At 39.5% G+C, this 16,999-nt stretch overlaps 1 protein-coding gene across 5 annotated transcripts in view; it reads left to right on the plus strand.

The window, feature by feature from the left end:
- FRMD4B (FERM domain containing 4B) overlaps positions 1 to 14,883 on the plus strand; it is a 356,738-nt gene extending 341,855 nt beyond the window's left edge. For all 5 annotated transcript variants that reach the window (XM_043886552.1, XM_043886549.1, XM_043886550.1 and 2 more), the window contains 4 exons: positions 3,009 to 3,128; positions 3,983 to 4,794; positions 8,949 to 9,081; positions 13,121 to 14,883. In XM_043886552.1, the coding sequence (XP_043742487.1) occupies positions 3,009 to 3,128; positions 3,983 to 4,794; positions 8,949 to 9,081; positions 13,121 to 13,241 (1,186 nt within the window). In that variant the 3' untranslated portion in view covers positions 13,242 to 14,883. The remainder of the gene's footprint in view (positions 1 to 3,008; positions 3,129 to 3,982; positions 4,795 to 8,948; positions 9,082 to 13,120) is intronic.
- Positions 14,884 to 16,999: the final 2,116 nt, after the last annotated feature.

The raw sequence follows: 16,999 nt of genomic DNA on the forward strand, positions 1-16,999 counted from the left end.
GGCAGCAAGTGGAAGTGTTTTTAAAGAGGTCTTTTAAAAAATATTTGGCTATTTCCTTAAAGTCTATTTGGTTTATATTAAATTATAGAGGCATTAACTATAAATCTGAATTTGGATATAGTGTCAAAGTTCTGTTGCATCACCCAAGGTCTCAGGAACATTTAATACAACTCTACCAGGCAATAGAACTGACTTCTAATCTTTCAAAGGAAAATGGGACTGAGTACGTTCTTAATCTGTAACTTCTTCTTAAGTGTCTCAAGTAAATATTTTTGGGACCATAACTTTTTAAAAGAGGAAAGACCAATGATTGCCAGAATTTGGCTGCATGGATCACTACTAGCTTTTTTGTTTGTTTGTTTTTTTAAATTGTGTCCAAGATAGGATTAGCAGCTTTTTACTTTGCCTAATTAGTATGTTCACACAAACAGCACTGTGATTTCATGAAAAAATGACACATATCCAAAATGCAGTCATTGTTGTAGTAATAATAAGATTAACATTTGTTGAGCACTTAGTATGTGCCAGACAGTGTTTCAAGTGTTTAATATATAATAACAAATTTAGTCGTAAGAAAACGCTCATTGTAGTAATACAATGTAATACAAATTACTACCATCCTTAGCATTTACGGATAAGTACAGTAAGGACCAGAAAGCATGAATCACTTGTTGGGTTCATCAATTAGCAAATGTCAGAATTGGGATTTGAACCGACGTAGCCTGACTGCAAAGCCTATGATGTGATTTTAGCCAACATGTTTTATTGCATCTCAGGAAAGATGGAAATTAGTCTCAAAATAAAAGAGGATTATTTAGATGAAACAATTTTTCACTCATGAAAAGAGAACCAACATTTTGTTATATTTCTGATTTGTCAAAGACCGGTGAAACCTTTATTTCATATTAGCCCCAGTTTGTAGATTAGCATCTAAGAACTGTTGCCTTAAACAATAGAGATCCAGGTGTCTAGAGCTGTGGTGTCCAGTTCAATTAAAAGCAAATAAAATTTACAATTCAGATCTTCAGTCCTACCAGTCGCATTTCAAGTCCTAATAGGCACATGTGGCTGATGTCTGTGATGCTGGGCAGCACAGATAGAGTTCATTTCTATCACCGAAGAAAGTCCTGTCAGACAGCACTGGGCAGGTGTGTTTATTATATCAGGGAAAACAAAGCTGTTTCAGCAAAAGGGATCATAACTGGGAAAATGATTATCTTAAAAAATCATTATGCCTCCATCCCCTCTAGCTTAAGATGTGTTTGCTGTTTCATCCAGCAATTTCACTTCTAGGAATTTTTCCTCTTGAATTAACTACAGGATGCTTATCTTACAGCATTGTTTATACTAGTGACAAATAAAAACACCCCAAATGCTCAACTAGTGGATTGTTTAAGTAAATTACGGTCAGTCTTACGGTGGAATGCTGTACACTCATTAAAATAACAGTGTTAGTGAATATTAAGCAACATAAAATGTTAGATCGAGTTGTGTTTTTTCCTTAAGTGGGTTTTGAAAGAGAATTTTAGTAAGATCTAATTTTTTGTTTTTAAAGGTATAAACACAGTATTTTTTTTTTTTATTTTTTTGCCGTGCTTTTGTAGTAAGTGAGGTATAATCAAAGTTGTTTTTAATTAAAAAAAAAATTTCTAATTGTGTTCTCACTGTGCTGGAAAGTGGACAAGGCAATTTAAGAATGCTGTGAATGACTGTTACTGGCCAAATTCAGCCTGTGACCCATTTGTGTATCTCCCATGAGCTAAGCATGGTTTTTAGAATTTTGAATAACTGGAAGGGAAATAAAAAACAGTAATATTTTTTGTGACAATTTTGTAACATAAAAATTATATGAAAGTTGAATTTCAGTATCCTGAGTCAAATCTGATTGGCACACAGCCACCTCCAGTCACATACATATTGTCTACACTGCTCTCTTACTTCAAGGGCAGAGCTGAATCATTGGGATAGCCTGCAAAGCCAAAAATACTTCCTGTGAGACTTTTTACAGAAAAAGGACTTGCTACCCCTGCTCTCCTTGCTTTCAATCTGTTTTATTCAGTACACTCTTTTTCAAAAGTCTTTTCGTTTTTTTCCTTCATATTTATGACTCAGAGTCAGATCACTTGTGCTTCCCCTAAGACTCATCTAAGATCCACCCGGATACTAAACCACAAAGACAGTTTTCCCAATTATCTCTTTATGTTCCCATTCCTTCAGCTTCCTGCAAGTTTCTTTCTTTTTTTTTTTAATTGGAGTATAGTTGATTTACACTATTGTGTTTGTTCAGGCATATAGCACAGTGATTCAGTTATACATAAGTATATATATAATTATCAGCAGTTATTTGTATATATATATTTCAGATTCTTTCCCCTTATAGGTTGTGATAAAATATTGAGTATAGTTCCTTGTACTATATAGCAGGTCCTTGTTGAGTATCTATTTTATTTTATGTTGGAATATAGTTGATTAACAGTGTATTAGTTTCAAGTATACAGTAAAGTGATTTAGTTATACATATACATATATATGGGGTTTCCCTGGTGGCTCAGATGGTAAAGAATCTGCCTGAAGTGCAGGAGATGCCGGAGACATGGATGCAATCCCTGGATCGGGAAGATCCCCTGGAGAAGGAAATGGCAACCCACTCCAGTATTCTTGCCTGGGAAATCCCATGGACAGAGGAGCCTGGCGAGCTACAGTTCATGGGGTCGCAGAGAGTGAGACATGACTGGATGACTTAAAACATTTTCACTTTTCATACATGTATCTATTCTTTTTCAGATTCTTTTCCCATATAGGTTATTGCAGAATATTGAGTATAGAGTTCCCTGTGCTATACAGTGGGTCCTTGTTGGTTATCTGTTTCATATATAGTAATGTATATGTTATTACCCAAATCCTAATTTATCGCTCCCCTTCCAGTAAGTTTCTAATCAGCTTATTACAGATTTGCCAGAAATGTTGGGAGGCTCATCATTTTCTGATTTCTTTTCTTCCCATCACAGAGAAATGCTGTCCACACACAGCAGCCCTTACAAAACTCTGGAGAGGCGGCCCCAGGCAGGACGGAGCATGCCCACCACCCCCGTTCTCACCCGGAACGCCTACAGTAGCAGCCATTTGGAGTAAGAGAGCTTCGTTCTAGTGCCTTTGTCCCTGTTGACTTTTGCTCTAAGATTTTGTTTCACTTTGCTGTATTTTTAATCAGTTTCTGCAGGAGGACTTTATGGCTGTACATTTTCTATCCACTTAACAGTTCAAGTATTTTCTAAGCCGAGAAAATGTTCTTGAAATATATTTTCCTTGGGTAGATACTGGATGTATTGTGCCTTAATTCTTCCAACCAGACATTACTCTCTGTTATTCAATGGTGTGGATGAAGATAATGACATCAGTGACATTTTGAAGTGTTTACTTGAAGGCTGTGCTGTTTTATATGTCCTATATTATTTAGTCCCCACAACAAGTCTGATTGGAGATATTAGGTACTGTTTTTGTCCTCATTTTACATTAAAGAGAGGACAATTAGTTAAATATCTTGCCCATGTTCATACAGCTGGGAAGTGATGGAACCATGAGTCAACCCAGAGATCTCCGGTAGCCTAGCCAGGCTTTGCCCCCCTCCACCCCATGAATGCTGCCTTCACCCTAGTCTATGTATCCTGCTATCCTGTTGGGAAAAAGGACCCTCCAAAGACATGTGGGTTTTTCTTAGGCTTTGATGCAGGCTGTCCATCATCAGTTTAGCCTCTCTATTTTCAAAGAGGAATGTGGACTGCCCAATTGATGGAACCTATTTCTTTTCTCATTTTGACCATGTGAACGCAGTGAATTCTGTTGTGGGTCAGCTTTGGAAACCTAAAAAATCCTATTGCAGTTCAAGAGCTATCAACTCGTTCGACATGATGCCCTTTTCCCTTATTTCAGTCCTCCTTTCCTTCTTTGTCCTTAGCAAGCTTGCCTCTCTCTCCTGTTTCAGACCCGAGCCTTCATCTCAGCACTGCCGCCAGCGGAGTGGAAGCCTCGAGTCTCAGTCTCACCTGCTCTCCGAGATGGACCACGAAAAGCCATTTTTCTCCCTCTCCAAATCCCAAAGAAGCAGCAGCACGGAAATCCTGGATGACGGGTCTTCCTACACCAGCCAGTCGAGCACCGAGTATTACTGCACCACGCCCGTGGCCGGCCCCTATTACACCACCCAGACGCTGGACACTCGCTCCCGGGGTCGCAGAAGGTCCAAGAAACAGAACGTCTCGACTTCCAATTCGGGAAGCATGCCCAACCTAGCACACAAGGAAAGTCTGAGGAATGGCGTCTACTCCAAGAGTCAGGAGCAGCCTTCTTCCAGCTACTACATTGCCGGGTACACGCCCTACGCGGAGTGTGACCTCTATTACGCCGGCGGCTACGTCTACGAGAACGACACGGAGGGACAGTACAGTGTGAATCCTTCCTACCGGTCGTCCGCCCACTATGGATACGACCGCCCAAGGGACTGCAGCAGGTCCTTTCACGAGGACGAGGTCGACCGGGTGCCCCATAACCCGTATGCCACACTCCGGCTGCCGCGGAAGGCTGCCGCCAAGTCCGAGCACATCACCAAAAACATCCACAAGGCCTTAGTGGCAGAGCACCTGCGAGGCTGGTACCAGCGGGCCTCCGGGCAGAAGGAGCCGGGCCACAGCGCACAGACTAGCTTTGACTCAGACAGGGGCTCGCAGAGAAGCCTGGGCTTTGCCGGCCTGCAGGTCCCCTGTTCTCCGAGCAGCCGTGCGTCTTCTTACTCCTCAGGTAAGAATGGTACCCAGAGTGCATCTTCCTCATGGCCCCCTATTCCTGCCCCACCCCCACCCCAAAGCACCCTCCTCAGGGGTGCATGAGACCAGGACCCAAGGTCAGGCAAGCGGTAGCCATTGGGTGGAGAGGCAGGTTCAAGTCTAACAGACCTTCCCTGGGTTGGGGGCTTTCATGTATTTTTATCTTTTCTGGGTCTTTAAAGTGTTCTGGGCATTGGGATTATCAAATACACGCTGCTATACATAAAATAGATAACCAACAAGGACCTACTGGATAGCAGAGGGAACGCTGCTCAACATTTAATTAATAACCTATAAGGGAAAAGATTCTGAAAAAAAAATAGTAACACTAATAAATATATATGAAATGTGCAAGTGTTAGTCACTCAGTCATGTCTGACTTTTCCACCCCATGGACTAGCTTCCCAGGCTCCTCTGTCCATAGAATGCTCCAGGCAAGAATCCTGGAGTGGGCTGCCATTCCCTTCTCCAGGGGATCTGCCCAGCCCAAGGAATGAACCCAGGTCTCCTGTGTTTTTTACTGTCTGAGCCACCTGGGAAGCCCAAAGTGTGTGTGTGTGTGTGTGTGTGTGTGTGTATGTGTGAGTGTGTGTGTGTGTGTACATAAATATATAACTAAATTTCTGAGCGGTACACAACACAACATTGTAAATTAACTTTCCTTCAATAAATATTAAAAGTACTCATGGCATAGAGATTGGATATATTAAAAGAATAGCATAAACCCTTCAGGTAAGCAGAAAACCATCAGGATTATACATCCTTCCTTGTTCACCATGAGGAATTGGATCACCTAAAAGGCAGCTCACTCTGAATGCTCCAGTCCATGCATGAGACTTCTGAACCTCACTGGAGCTGGCATTTACTAAGCACTGTTCCTGGCACTGTTCTAAGTATTGTGCGGGTCTTGACTCAATTCAGTAATCATATGTACTCCACTTTATGGCTGATCTAAGGGACTTTCAAAGATCATTTTGATAGAGAGGCATTCTTTCTGCGCATTGACTTTGGTCCCCACCTCCACTATTACTGCTGGATATTACCGCTATTACCTGCAAACCGCCAGCTGTGCTAGGTACTTTTAAGGAAAGAAATGGGGGGGCCTAAGAGGAGAGTCTGTTGAGCATTTCACTTCTTCAGCAAACAAGCAGGCATGTCCAAGATGCTGAGGAGCCGGTTTTGAGCCATTTCCTGACCTGGATGAGTTCACGGTTTAGTTAGCAACCGGAGGAATATATGAACATTAAGCAATACTAAAGTTCTAAGAAACAGGAATTGTGTGAAAAAAACTGAGGTTGTGCGTCTTGCCCCCCGTCTCAAGCATGACACCTTAGTGAGACATAGCTCAGGGATTCTTGAATCACTCTGTGATCATCAGTGAAAACTGTTCCTTTAAAAGTTTCCTAATGTTGTTGACAAGAGGCATTTCCATGGAGATTTCTGTTTGGGTTCTGGTGTTTCGCTATTTGTGTGAGACTTTGGACCTTCCCACTTATTACCACATCTAACATGAAAAGCCTCCTGTACTTACTTTCTTATTTGTGCTCTGATGTAGAGAAGGCCTTTCTTGCCCTTCAGGTTCAGGGTGTGACGTGAGAGACTTTCAGAAATTAAAGAATGAGGGCTGAGACGCATGTGGATGGTTATCAGGGCACAGAGCTGGGGTAAATCTAGCCCATCATCTCTTTCACCGTCGAGGCCAGGGAGAAGCAGGTGTAACTCAGAAATTTCAACATTCTTGGCCATTGGCTCAGGACTGGGGCAAAGGTGAGAACGGAGATAACACTTCCTGGTGTGAGCCTTTCTGATAAGCAGCACGATTCGGCCCCGTGGGCCAAAAGGCATCATGTCTTTAAGGAATTAGGGGGATCGAATCAGTGCTCTCAGAATTGCCTTTTGGAATTTTCCTCGTTCCTGTCTACATTTTATATCTGCGGTAATGTGTTTCAACAAGCACGCATCATTCTCACGGAGAGAGACGTTTCCGATTAATAGGCCGCATCAGTCAGGGGTTTTGTAATCCCTTCTAGCCACCTAAAGGCTCTCTGGGTGACTCAGTTTTAGTAGTCAGGACAGCCACCATTTATTGGCAACTTAACGCTGTGCCACCCGGCCTGCTCAGCACTTTATGTGTACTCTCCCACGAGTGTATGCAAGAATTCTGTGTAATGAATGCTGTTGCTATGTTTATTATTATTACCCTAATCTTACAGATGAGGCACTTCTGGCTTAGGCTGCTTAAATGACCCTGCCCGTAGGAATTCTATTACTGCTCTGATAGCCCAACCACCACGCCTCACCGCCTGACTTAGAGTTATGAAACCTTCCTGGAAGTGGGACTTTTACATCCTTGAGTCAAGTCCTTATGGCATTCAGGACTGCGGATGAGTTTTGAAATGTGTTAGTCTCACACTTATCACATGTGCTTTGTGGTTATAAAAGAGAGGAGGAGGTTGGCCGCCAGCAACAGGAATCAGAGGAGAGCTGGAAGGCTCCAGGAGCAGTGTGGGACTTTTGAGTCTTGGGTGACGTGCATGGCATTGTGCACAGAGGCACGGAGCAGGGCCCGTTTTAGAGTTGTTGTTCAGTTGCCAAGTCGTGTCCAACTCTTTGCAAACCCCATGGACTGCAGCACACTAGGCTTCCCTGTCCCTCACCATATCCCGGAGTTTGCCCAAGTTCATGTCCATTGAATCGGTGATACCATCCAACCTTCTCATCCTCTATCGCCGTCTTCTCCTTCTGCCTTTAATCTTATCCAGCATCAGGGTCTTTTCCAATGAGTCTGCTGTTGTATCAGTTGGCCAGAGTTTTGAGACAGGACAGCAAATGCCCAGCAATGGGGCATTCACCAGGTTTTGCTCCCATATTATGCCTTGCTTTATTTTTTTGTTTTGTTTTTTACCATTTTTAAAGAAAAAATTTTAAATTGAGGTATAGTCAATTTACAGTGTTGTGTTAGTTTTAGGCATATAGCAATGTTATTTATTTATATGTACATATGTGTATTTATGCTCAAGTATATGTTTATATATATTCAGATGCTTTTCCTATATAGGTTATTATCAAATATTGAATATAGTTCCCTGTGCTATATATATATATAATAGGTCTTTGTTGTTTATCTGTTTTATACACAGTAGTATATATATGTTACTCCCAGATTCCTAATTTATCCCTCACCCCCACCATTCACCCTTGGTAACCATTAGTTTGTCTTCTCTGTCTGTGAGTATTTTTATTTTATAAGTAAGTTCATTTGTATAATTTTTTTAGATTCCACATATAAGTGATATCATATGATATTTCTCTTTGTGATTTCACTTAGTGTGATAATCTCTGGGTGCATCCATGTTGCTACAAATGGCATTATTTCATTCCTTTATATTTAGATCCTTGTCTTGTTCTAGATTAGTCCCTCAGAAGAACTAAATGTCTTCTTCCTGAAATCTTTCCTATACTATTTACCTTCCTACACCTCAATCCCAAACTTTTTTTAAAAGGCAAAAATGTGCCTTGATCCTGCTGGTCGTCGATACCACCTTTGGGTGAAGAACCCACAGGTTTCAACAAGTCAATGTATAGAATGCATTTCCTCTAAAAGTCTCCAAGAAACTCAAACTTGTCACCTGACCTTTACAATGGAAGCCTATGATGAAGCTGTCCAACCACCATAGCCTTACTGGGAGACTGGGAAGATACTTTTAGTTTATGAAAATCGTTTTTTCTGGCTTGCCTTTTGGGTTATTTTTTATAGCGTTATCTTTCAATTAACTTTACTCACATTTATAATAGTAATAGCTATCATTTATTGCTAGGCACAGTGCTAAATATTTGTACTAACTAACTAAAGGTTATTTAATCCTGATATTGTCCCTGTACAGAATATATTTATATTGTCCCCACTTTACAGATGAAGAAACTGAGGCTTAAAGAGGATAAACTGTTTGCCAAAGGTCACATGGCCAGTAAGTGACCAAATTGGAATAGGAAACTCTCTTGATTCCAAACACTGGCTTTTAAGATTGACTCTGCATGCAGCTGATTATAGCACACATCTGAATGACCCAAACAATTCTCACTTTGAGTAGTCCCACTAATTTTGTCTCTTTTCATTTTTATTTCTAGTGTCTTCCACAAATGCTTCTGGGAACTGGAGGACCCAGATAACCTTAGGGCTATCCGAATACGAGATCCCGGCACATTCTTCCTACACCAGCTGCTATAGCAACATCTATAATCCTTTACTGTCTCCAGGCAGGTAAGAGAGCAATGCTCAAAAATTTTAGTACCCTGTTCCTGATCTAAAGAATTCAGGAATCCAATTTTATTTATGAACGCTAAGTAATCTAGCTCAAAGATTGGCAAACTATAGTCTAAAATCAGCTGCCACCTATGTTTATAAGTAAAGTTTTATTGGAAAACCAGACATGCTCATTCATTCACTTGTTGCCTATGGCTGTGTCTGTACTTATAAGGGCAGAGGGGAGTAGTTGTAGCAGAGATCTTATGGCCAACAAAGCTAAAAATACCTAGCCCTTTAAGAAGAAGTTTGTTAATATTTAATCCCGCTCATTCAAATTTGACCCTCTTAGAATTCTATACTTTAAGTTCTGTGTCTGAAGGGTTCTTTTTAATTGCTGTACTTGAAACTGTATTACTGATATACCCGTTTAAGACTCTCTTGGAACCTGGCAGGGAAAAATATCTCTATGCCAGAAAACACTGTTCATTCCTCCTAAACAGTTGGTGGGCTTGATTTCAAACATTTGCTGCCTTTTTGTGTCTGACCCTGTGTTCATTAAGAAGCAACAGACGCAGCCAGCTGTCCTGTATGTCTGTAATAGTACTCCTTTGTAAACATTTAGAGGAAATAGACAAGGAGAGTTTGTTAAAATGTGATTTTTAAAAAAGATTGCAAACTCTGGATTATATGTTTCTCAGTTCTTTGCATACATGGGAGGAGTTAAAATTGAAGCTTTTGTTTTTCTCACCCACTTTCTCACAGAATATAATCTGTACCTCTGGAATCTAAATACAGAATATAATCTGTACCTCTGCCAAGAAGTAAAGCACTTTCTGGTTTTGTTTTAAGAAAAGTTTAATTTTGCTTTCTTTAAGTCAGATTACTTCAGGTATAGGAGGCTTCCATAGACTGTAACTTTTAAAGGTGAATACTGGTGAGTTTGAGGTCACTTTCTTATTAAAGCACTCAGTGTTATAAGCAAATTGGAGATATTTAACCCCAAAAGCCTTGTTTTCCTTCTCCATATTTAGCTAAAGTTTTTCTTGGCTTAAAATATCAGGCCAATTGTCTCAACTCAACAAAGGGTGTGCTCAAAATAGAATTTTAATGAAAATATACCTCAGAGGACATCAGATAGCTTGGAGTTCTGTAAATAATGCTTGTAAATGCGTTAGGAGCAGGAAGACTTTGGCCCAAAATTTGAGCTGAATTTTTTCAATTCAGTTCTAATCACTTTGTATAATACATTTGCAAGTAATTTTCCTCTTTGCATACTTTCACTTTTTGTTAACTGAATTAGAAACTATATAAAACAAACCATTCAGGGCATAAGACGGTTCTAGTATCCTAAACACCACTTTCATTGGACTCAAGAAGTGTTAAACATTTTTAGAGAATATCTATTTTTACAAAGTTCATCCACCTACTTCAGCCAGCCCAAGAGGGCCTGATAACAGTGTCTGGTGTCAGAAGGGGCATGATATACAGGAAATTAGAAACTATTTAAAGATCCCTATTGTATGTGTGTGCATGTGCACACAATATGAGCTCATTGTAGAAACTAGGAAAATAATAAAGGAATAAATAAGTAGGAAATAATTTATCCATAATTCCACCATCTAGAGATATTAGCTAGTAACATTTCTGGCACATGTCCCGTTTTTCTGTATTCATTTTTAACATGGTCATAATGATATCATATATACAATTTTATATCCTTCACTATACATAAAATTGTACACCCAAATTTTTTACTTAATATCTCAACATGTATGTTCCTTTTTTAAAAAAAAAATCTCTTTAAGCATTGTTTTATGTGACCAATATGGTATTTCACTCAGTAAATACTTTATATATTTATTTAACAATTCCCCATATTTTGATTTTAAATGATTTCTAAATTTCCTTTCTTTTTTTCAATTGTAAGTAATGCCTTTGAGAATCTTTGAGCAGAATATTTGTCTGAATTCCAGATTATTTCCTCAGGATATATTCCAGTAAGTTGGTTTAATGGATCAAATTGAAAAGAGTATTTTTTAAACCCCTGCTTTCTAGAAAGATTTGTCAACTTACCCTCCTATCACAGAGAGTTATGGAAATGCTTATTTCTACCCATTTGTCGGTTTAGGATTTTATTTTTATTATGAAACAGTCTGATCAATATAACTTGACTTATTAACAAGCCAAGTATAATAACAATCCTCCATAAAGCTTTAGAAATTTGCTCTAAAATCACATGCTATTTTTTTTATGGCAATATAATTTTTAAATAACAGAAAAGCTGGGTTTCAAGTTAAAGATAAAAGCTTTAGATCCTCCCTTAAAGATTTGAAATATTGAGTCATAGATGAGTTTGTTTTTTAAAATGAAGCATATATTATGTATTTCCTCAGAGTGTCCGGAGCTTAATAATGTGATAGAAGACTGCAAATTGATACCAATAATTTTTTTCCTTATATGATATAGTACAACTGTCAGCAGCATAAACTTTCCAAAGTTAGAAATGTTGAAGTCTCTTATGCTACTAGCATGTGTCAAATGCTTGGCTCTGCTGCTCCAAACTGTGTTTTAAAATGATTTTTTTTCTTTCACTTCCTGTTTTCCATTTCCCATCCCCTTCCTTATCACACTCTATTACTAGGCCAAACCAAGGGCTTCTGTCCCGGAGAATGGTTGTGTCTCCAGAAATGAGATCAGTTATAAATTCTCTTTTAAGTGTAGCCAGCAGTAGTAAGTACGGTACTTGCAGTCTGTGTTGCTTCTTGCATCGCAGGAGCTTTGCCTGTTCTGACTGATGTGTGAAGTTACAGAATCTGCCTTTGTTTCTGTATTACAAAAAAAGACAAAAACCCACTAAATACCTGGCTTTGCGTAGTGTTTCTTTCCAAAGCGCTTTTCCAAAGGACTTTTTATTCACCTGTACTAAAGGACATTGAGATGTAAAAAGAAAACTACTAACTATCTAACCTGTTCTAACGTACTATTAGAGGAATGAGGTTTTGCTTATTGGAACGGTGGGTATAACAGGGTGCCCTCATTTGGATGTATTTAATACCTTCCAAATGGACCCGTGATCTTATGCGATGCTGATTTAATTTACACCTGACCCATACACCCTAGGGATGTAAACTGTCCCAAGGTACCCTTGCTTCCCTTTAAATATATTCCTTTGTTTCCAAGAAAAACATCTAGTATATGTCTCTTAACTTGAAGAATGCTTAAAGGGTGACTGTCAAAAATACTTCAAAAATCGAAAATACTACTCTCACACAAACAGAAAATGAGCATATGTGAAAGATTTCTTTAACTCCTTCATGAGAGAACTAACCGAATGGTAAAGCTGTTCCCAGAGAATTCAAAAGACTGAACTCCACAACCAAAAGAGAGAGTCCTGAGATAAGCTTCCTGCGGTTGACACAAAAGCAGCTAATATCCTACTGGGCAATAAAACTATGACCATAATCTTTTTACTAGACAGAGGGTTACTGTGTATTTCTTCCATACAGAACCCCCCCAAGTTAACATGTAACTTAATCTTGGTACTCATCCATGGGAAATGAAAGTTAGACAAGTCTGTCTCTCTGGACTTTCCTGGTGGTCCAGTAGTTAAGAATCTGCCTTCCAACAGAGGGGATGTGGGTTCCAGCCCTAGTCTGGGAACTAAGATCCCACATGCCGTGGAGCAGCTAAGCCCACCTACCACAAATAGGGAAGCCCACACTCTCTAGAGCCTGTGTGCCACAGCTAGCCTGTGTGCCCACAGTGGAGGATCCTGCATGATGCACATAAGACCTGATGCTGCCAAACAAATCAATAAATATATATTTTTAAAACAGTCTGTCTCTCAAGAGAAATAAATACTCCTTGCATGGGCCTGTTAGATCATGTTCTAGTATGACATTGAAAAAAACGCACAGCCGTCCCTTGCCTTATTTGGGAGTTTTGAACCATTTTCTTAACCGTGTTTTCTACTAACTTCTTTGAGTGTAGTAACCTTTGTACTCTGGGAACAAAAATAACCCCAAGTTGTAACTTTTCTGTTTTCCTTTCATAGACCGTACTCAGAGACCGGTCAACTGGACGGTACAGATGGAAACCGGCTGGAAGACAGCCTGGAGAGTAGTGAGCAGAGGCTCTTCTGGCACGAAGACTCCAAGCCCGGAACATTAGTCTGAACTGCGGGCGGGCCTCTTGACCAAGCACTGCGTTCTCACACTAGTGTGCCTTGCAAAATGTGTTCGTCTTCCTGGAAGGCCATAGGCTTTAGAAACCTGAAGGCATCCGAGGTGGAAAGGAGGACTCCATTGGCCCCAGAAGTGAATCACACACTAGGCCGCACAAAGCCCTTGAATGACATCCCGCCTTTCCAAGTCCAGATCCTCACCTAACAGAGCAAGGTGAAGACCACGTGAGCCTTTGCCGAGGAGGACTTGGCCTTTACCAAGAGCAAGCACTTTGTAAGGGAATAAAAGTGGTTGGAGGCAGACCTCAAAACTGTGACAAGTGCATTCAGGGTCTCCCACAGGAAAGAAGGACAGGGGAAATTTCAGAGCACAATTCAGGATGATGAGAGAAGGGAAGCTGGAAGCTCTTTAGTCACTGCTCACCATCAGAAAGTTTGAATTTGTGAGCTGGCGAAGAATTACATACTATGTCTACCCAGACATGAACAATTCAGACAGTATTGGAAAATTACTTGAAGAGAAGCTGGATTTTCATGAAGTTCTGAATGAGTGTAAATGTTTTTAGGCTGTTATCAAGAGTGATGGTTTTCATAAGCACCACAAAATGGGTTCTGGAAAGACTTACGGCTGTATTGTCCTGTAATATAACTATGGTAGCAGATTGGGGAAAATGAAGCAGCCCACTGAGTAACTGACAAACTCTGCTTGGAGAATTTTCTAAGGTACAATATCACTGAGTTCCTTTTTTCCTTTCTATGCCAACGGCATGAGCTATGTTCTTCAGGCTGGTAACTCTCCAACATGGCCGTCATTGTAATGGCAGGCTTGATATGGAAAGTTTTATAACCAAGAGTTTGGAAAAGTATTTTAAGGTGATACAGAAAGAACCTAACACAATATAAAGAAAAATAGCAACAACAAAAAGAAAGACACAAAACCCACATCATTTTCTATGAATCATGTGCCTTAAAATTGTGAACATTTGAAAAATAAGCATATTGTCTGGATTCCCCAGGTAGTTCTAAGTCACCAAGTGACAAAAGCAAGATTACTCATTAAAAACAAAAACGAAAACCCTCCAAGCTGCAGTAGATTTAATTATGAGGCTAAAACTACCTCATACTTTCCTTGGAAGAACTAATTCGCTATGGTTTATTGTAGGATGTTTTGGAGTTTTCGTTTTTTTTGTTGTTTTTTTTTTTTAAGCAAATATTTCCATATTCTAGATGGATCTTTTTCATCATCTTTACTCTGCTTCAGAATTCCACAGAAGGTGCTCCTTCCCCCTCTTTTATACAAGTTTCTTGTTCATATTGTGAATAGAGAAGTTTCTGAACAACTTTTTGGGGACATTTTCTATCTATATTCCAAAGCATGTAATATATACATAAAGGTGATTTGTTAAACTGGTCCTTAGTCATTTGTATCATTAAAAATGAAGTTTGCGGCGGGGGGGTGGGATATTTGAAAAACAAAAAGACATGCAAACAAATAACTTATTCCTTTTTCCATATTTGTATAGCCTTCTAGAAACAGAAATACCCTTTTGCATATTCTTTTACTGTTCTGACTTTTTTTTAGACCTATTATTTTTTTTACATAGGTCAATAAATTGAAGGTGTGCTACTGAAAATGTTTATGTATCTTTCCATTTATGTTCAGGGCTCACACAAAGCAATTGAAATTGCTCTACTTCAAGTAATCAGGCTGGTGAAGATTGCAGATTTTTAGTGATATTATTACTCTATTTTATGGGTTCCAAGATGGCCATTAGGGTGCATCTTTTGACTACTAACATGTTATAGTTGAATTAGCAATTTTTTTTCTTTCTTTCTTTCTTAGTGAGATATAAAATAGTGCTGTGTCTTAGAATGGGTGAAATACAGTAGTTTATTGCCTCATGGAGGATAACCATTGCAAATTTTTAGGCTTCCTAATCAAGTCATTCTTGCTAGTTTTCCAGACTGGCAAACAGGTCTTTTACATTCAGGAATATATTTCTTCTGTTATCTTTTAACCCCATGCAATGGGGCAAGGGGAATGGGAAGTGGAATATAGGGAGGTTAGTATTTCTGTACAAGTACTTTATGTGGAAATAAGGTATCATTTATCTTCCTGTTAAATGATATGCTCAGAATTGCAGATATACCTTGAAAAAAATACAACTTGGCTCTCGACTAGAAAAAGAATTTACAGAAATTGGAAGCACAGTGGGTCTGCTGTATGATTTTCCTTTCATCTTATTTTGAAAAGCACTTCCTAACCACATTATTGATATCTTATTCATAACTGAAAAGTGACAGAGGTAAATTTTTCAACACATCAAATTAATGTTTTTTATTGCAAAATATTATACCCTCATATTAAAAATCTTAAATTCAAACATGATGCAAATATATAACATAAAACCACCATCATGCCCTATAACCTAACATTACCAGATACAATTGTTAATTGTATATCAGTTTGGATTTTTTTCTATGCCTATAGTAGCTTCTTTAAAAACAGCATCATGTAACAAGTACACTTTTACAACTTTTTTCATCAAAACATGTTGGGCCTCACTTTTTGTCAGTATATGATCTACCTCATAAAGATGTATGTTTTACAAGGTGAATTGAAAAAAATTGCCTCACCTTCCTGGATGTTTAATTTTTTTCTCTATTTGAGAAAAGTATCCAAGATCCTTCTTTGTATTCATAAAAACTTTAATGTTAAGCAATAAAGATTCCAGAATTGTTTTGAACTATTATATTAGTTTAAAGCCTGTTCTTAGGAACAAAGGTTCAAATGTCAGTCCTTAAGAACTTTCAGAATTGAAATAATGCCTTTCTTCGGTACAGTAGAAAAGTTTTGATGTGAAAATACAATGTCTTCCTGAAGCTTACAGTGCAATGAGGGAGAAACAAAAGTGATCAGCTGGAGTAGCTTAAAAGGATCATTAGTCCTGTGGGGGCCAAGAGTGGTGAGAAGAAAGGGGACGTGAATAATACCTTAGTTTTGTGGGACATGAGACCTTTCTAGCAGTGATGCTGAAGCCTGATTTTAGGGATTGGTAAGAAAAGATCTAGTTAAGCAAAAAGGAAAAGCAGCTCTCCTAGGGCTTGGAGAGTGGCATTATGGCGTTTGCCATGGCCCCCAAAGCTAGGAGAAGCTTAGCCAGTTTTAGAAACTGAAAGACTAGGAGGGCAGATTTTTTCCCAGGATTAAAGAAATATAGGTAATCTGTCATTTTTGAGCTCTTGCCATTGTCGCAACGATGGGCTAAGTGCTATAACACATTACTTCGTTTAATCCTTTCTTCAATTATGTGACAGAGGTCGTCTTATCCCAGAAAAAGGATTTAAAGGAGTTCCTTGGTGGTCTAGCGGTTAGGTCACAGGAAGGGGGACCCCCATCCAGGGCCCGAGAGTGGGCTCTTCTCTGACAGTCGGAAACGAATTGTCCCAGGAGACACACATGCTGAGAAAGCAAGAGACTTAATGGGGGTGGGGCGGGGGCGCCCGGGGAAGAGAGCGGCGTGGTAAGGGGACCCCCGAGAACAGCTCTGCCACGTGGCTCGGCGCCTCCAGTTTCAAGGTAACCAGCTTGGTTTCAGTTGTCTCTGGCCAATTAGCATGACTCGAGGGTCCTTCCTGGTGGCATGCGTGTATTTGCATGTGCGTGCATTTGCATGTGCGTGCATGCCTGTCTCTCAGACAAGATGGAGTCCAGCGAGAGTAATTTTGGGAGGTTGCTAGGACTTTGGG

Source organism: Cervus elaphus, chromosome 24 (assembly GCF_910594005.1).
Source record: "Cervus elaphus chromosome 24, mCerEla1.1, whole genome shotgun sequence".
Lineage (NCBI taxonomy): Eukaryota > Metazoa > Chordata > Mammalia > Artiodactyla > Cervidae > Cervus > Cervus elaphus.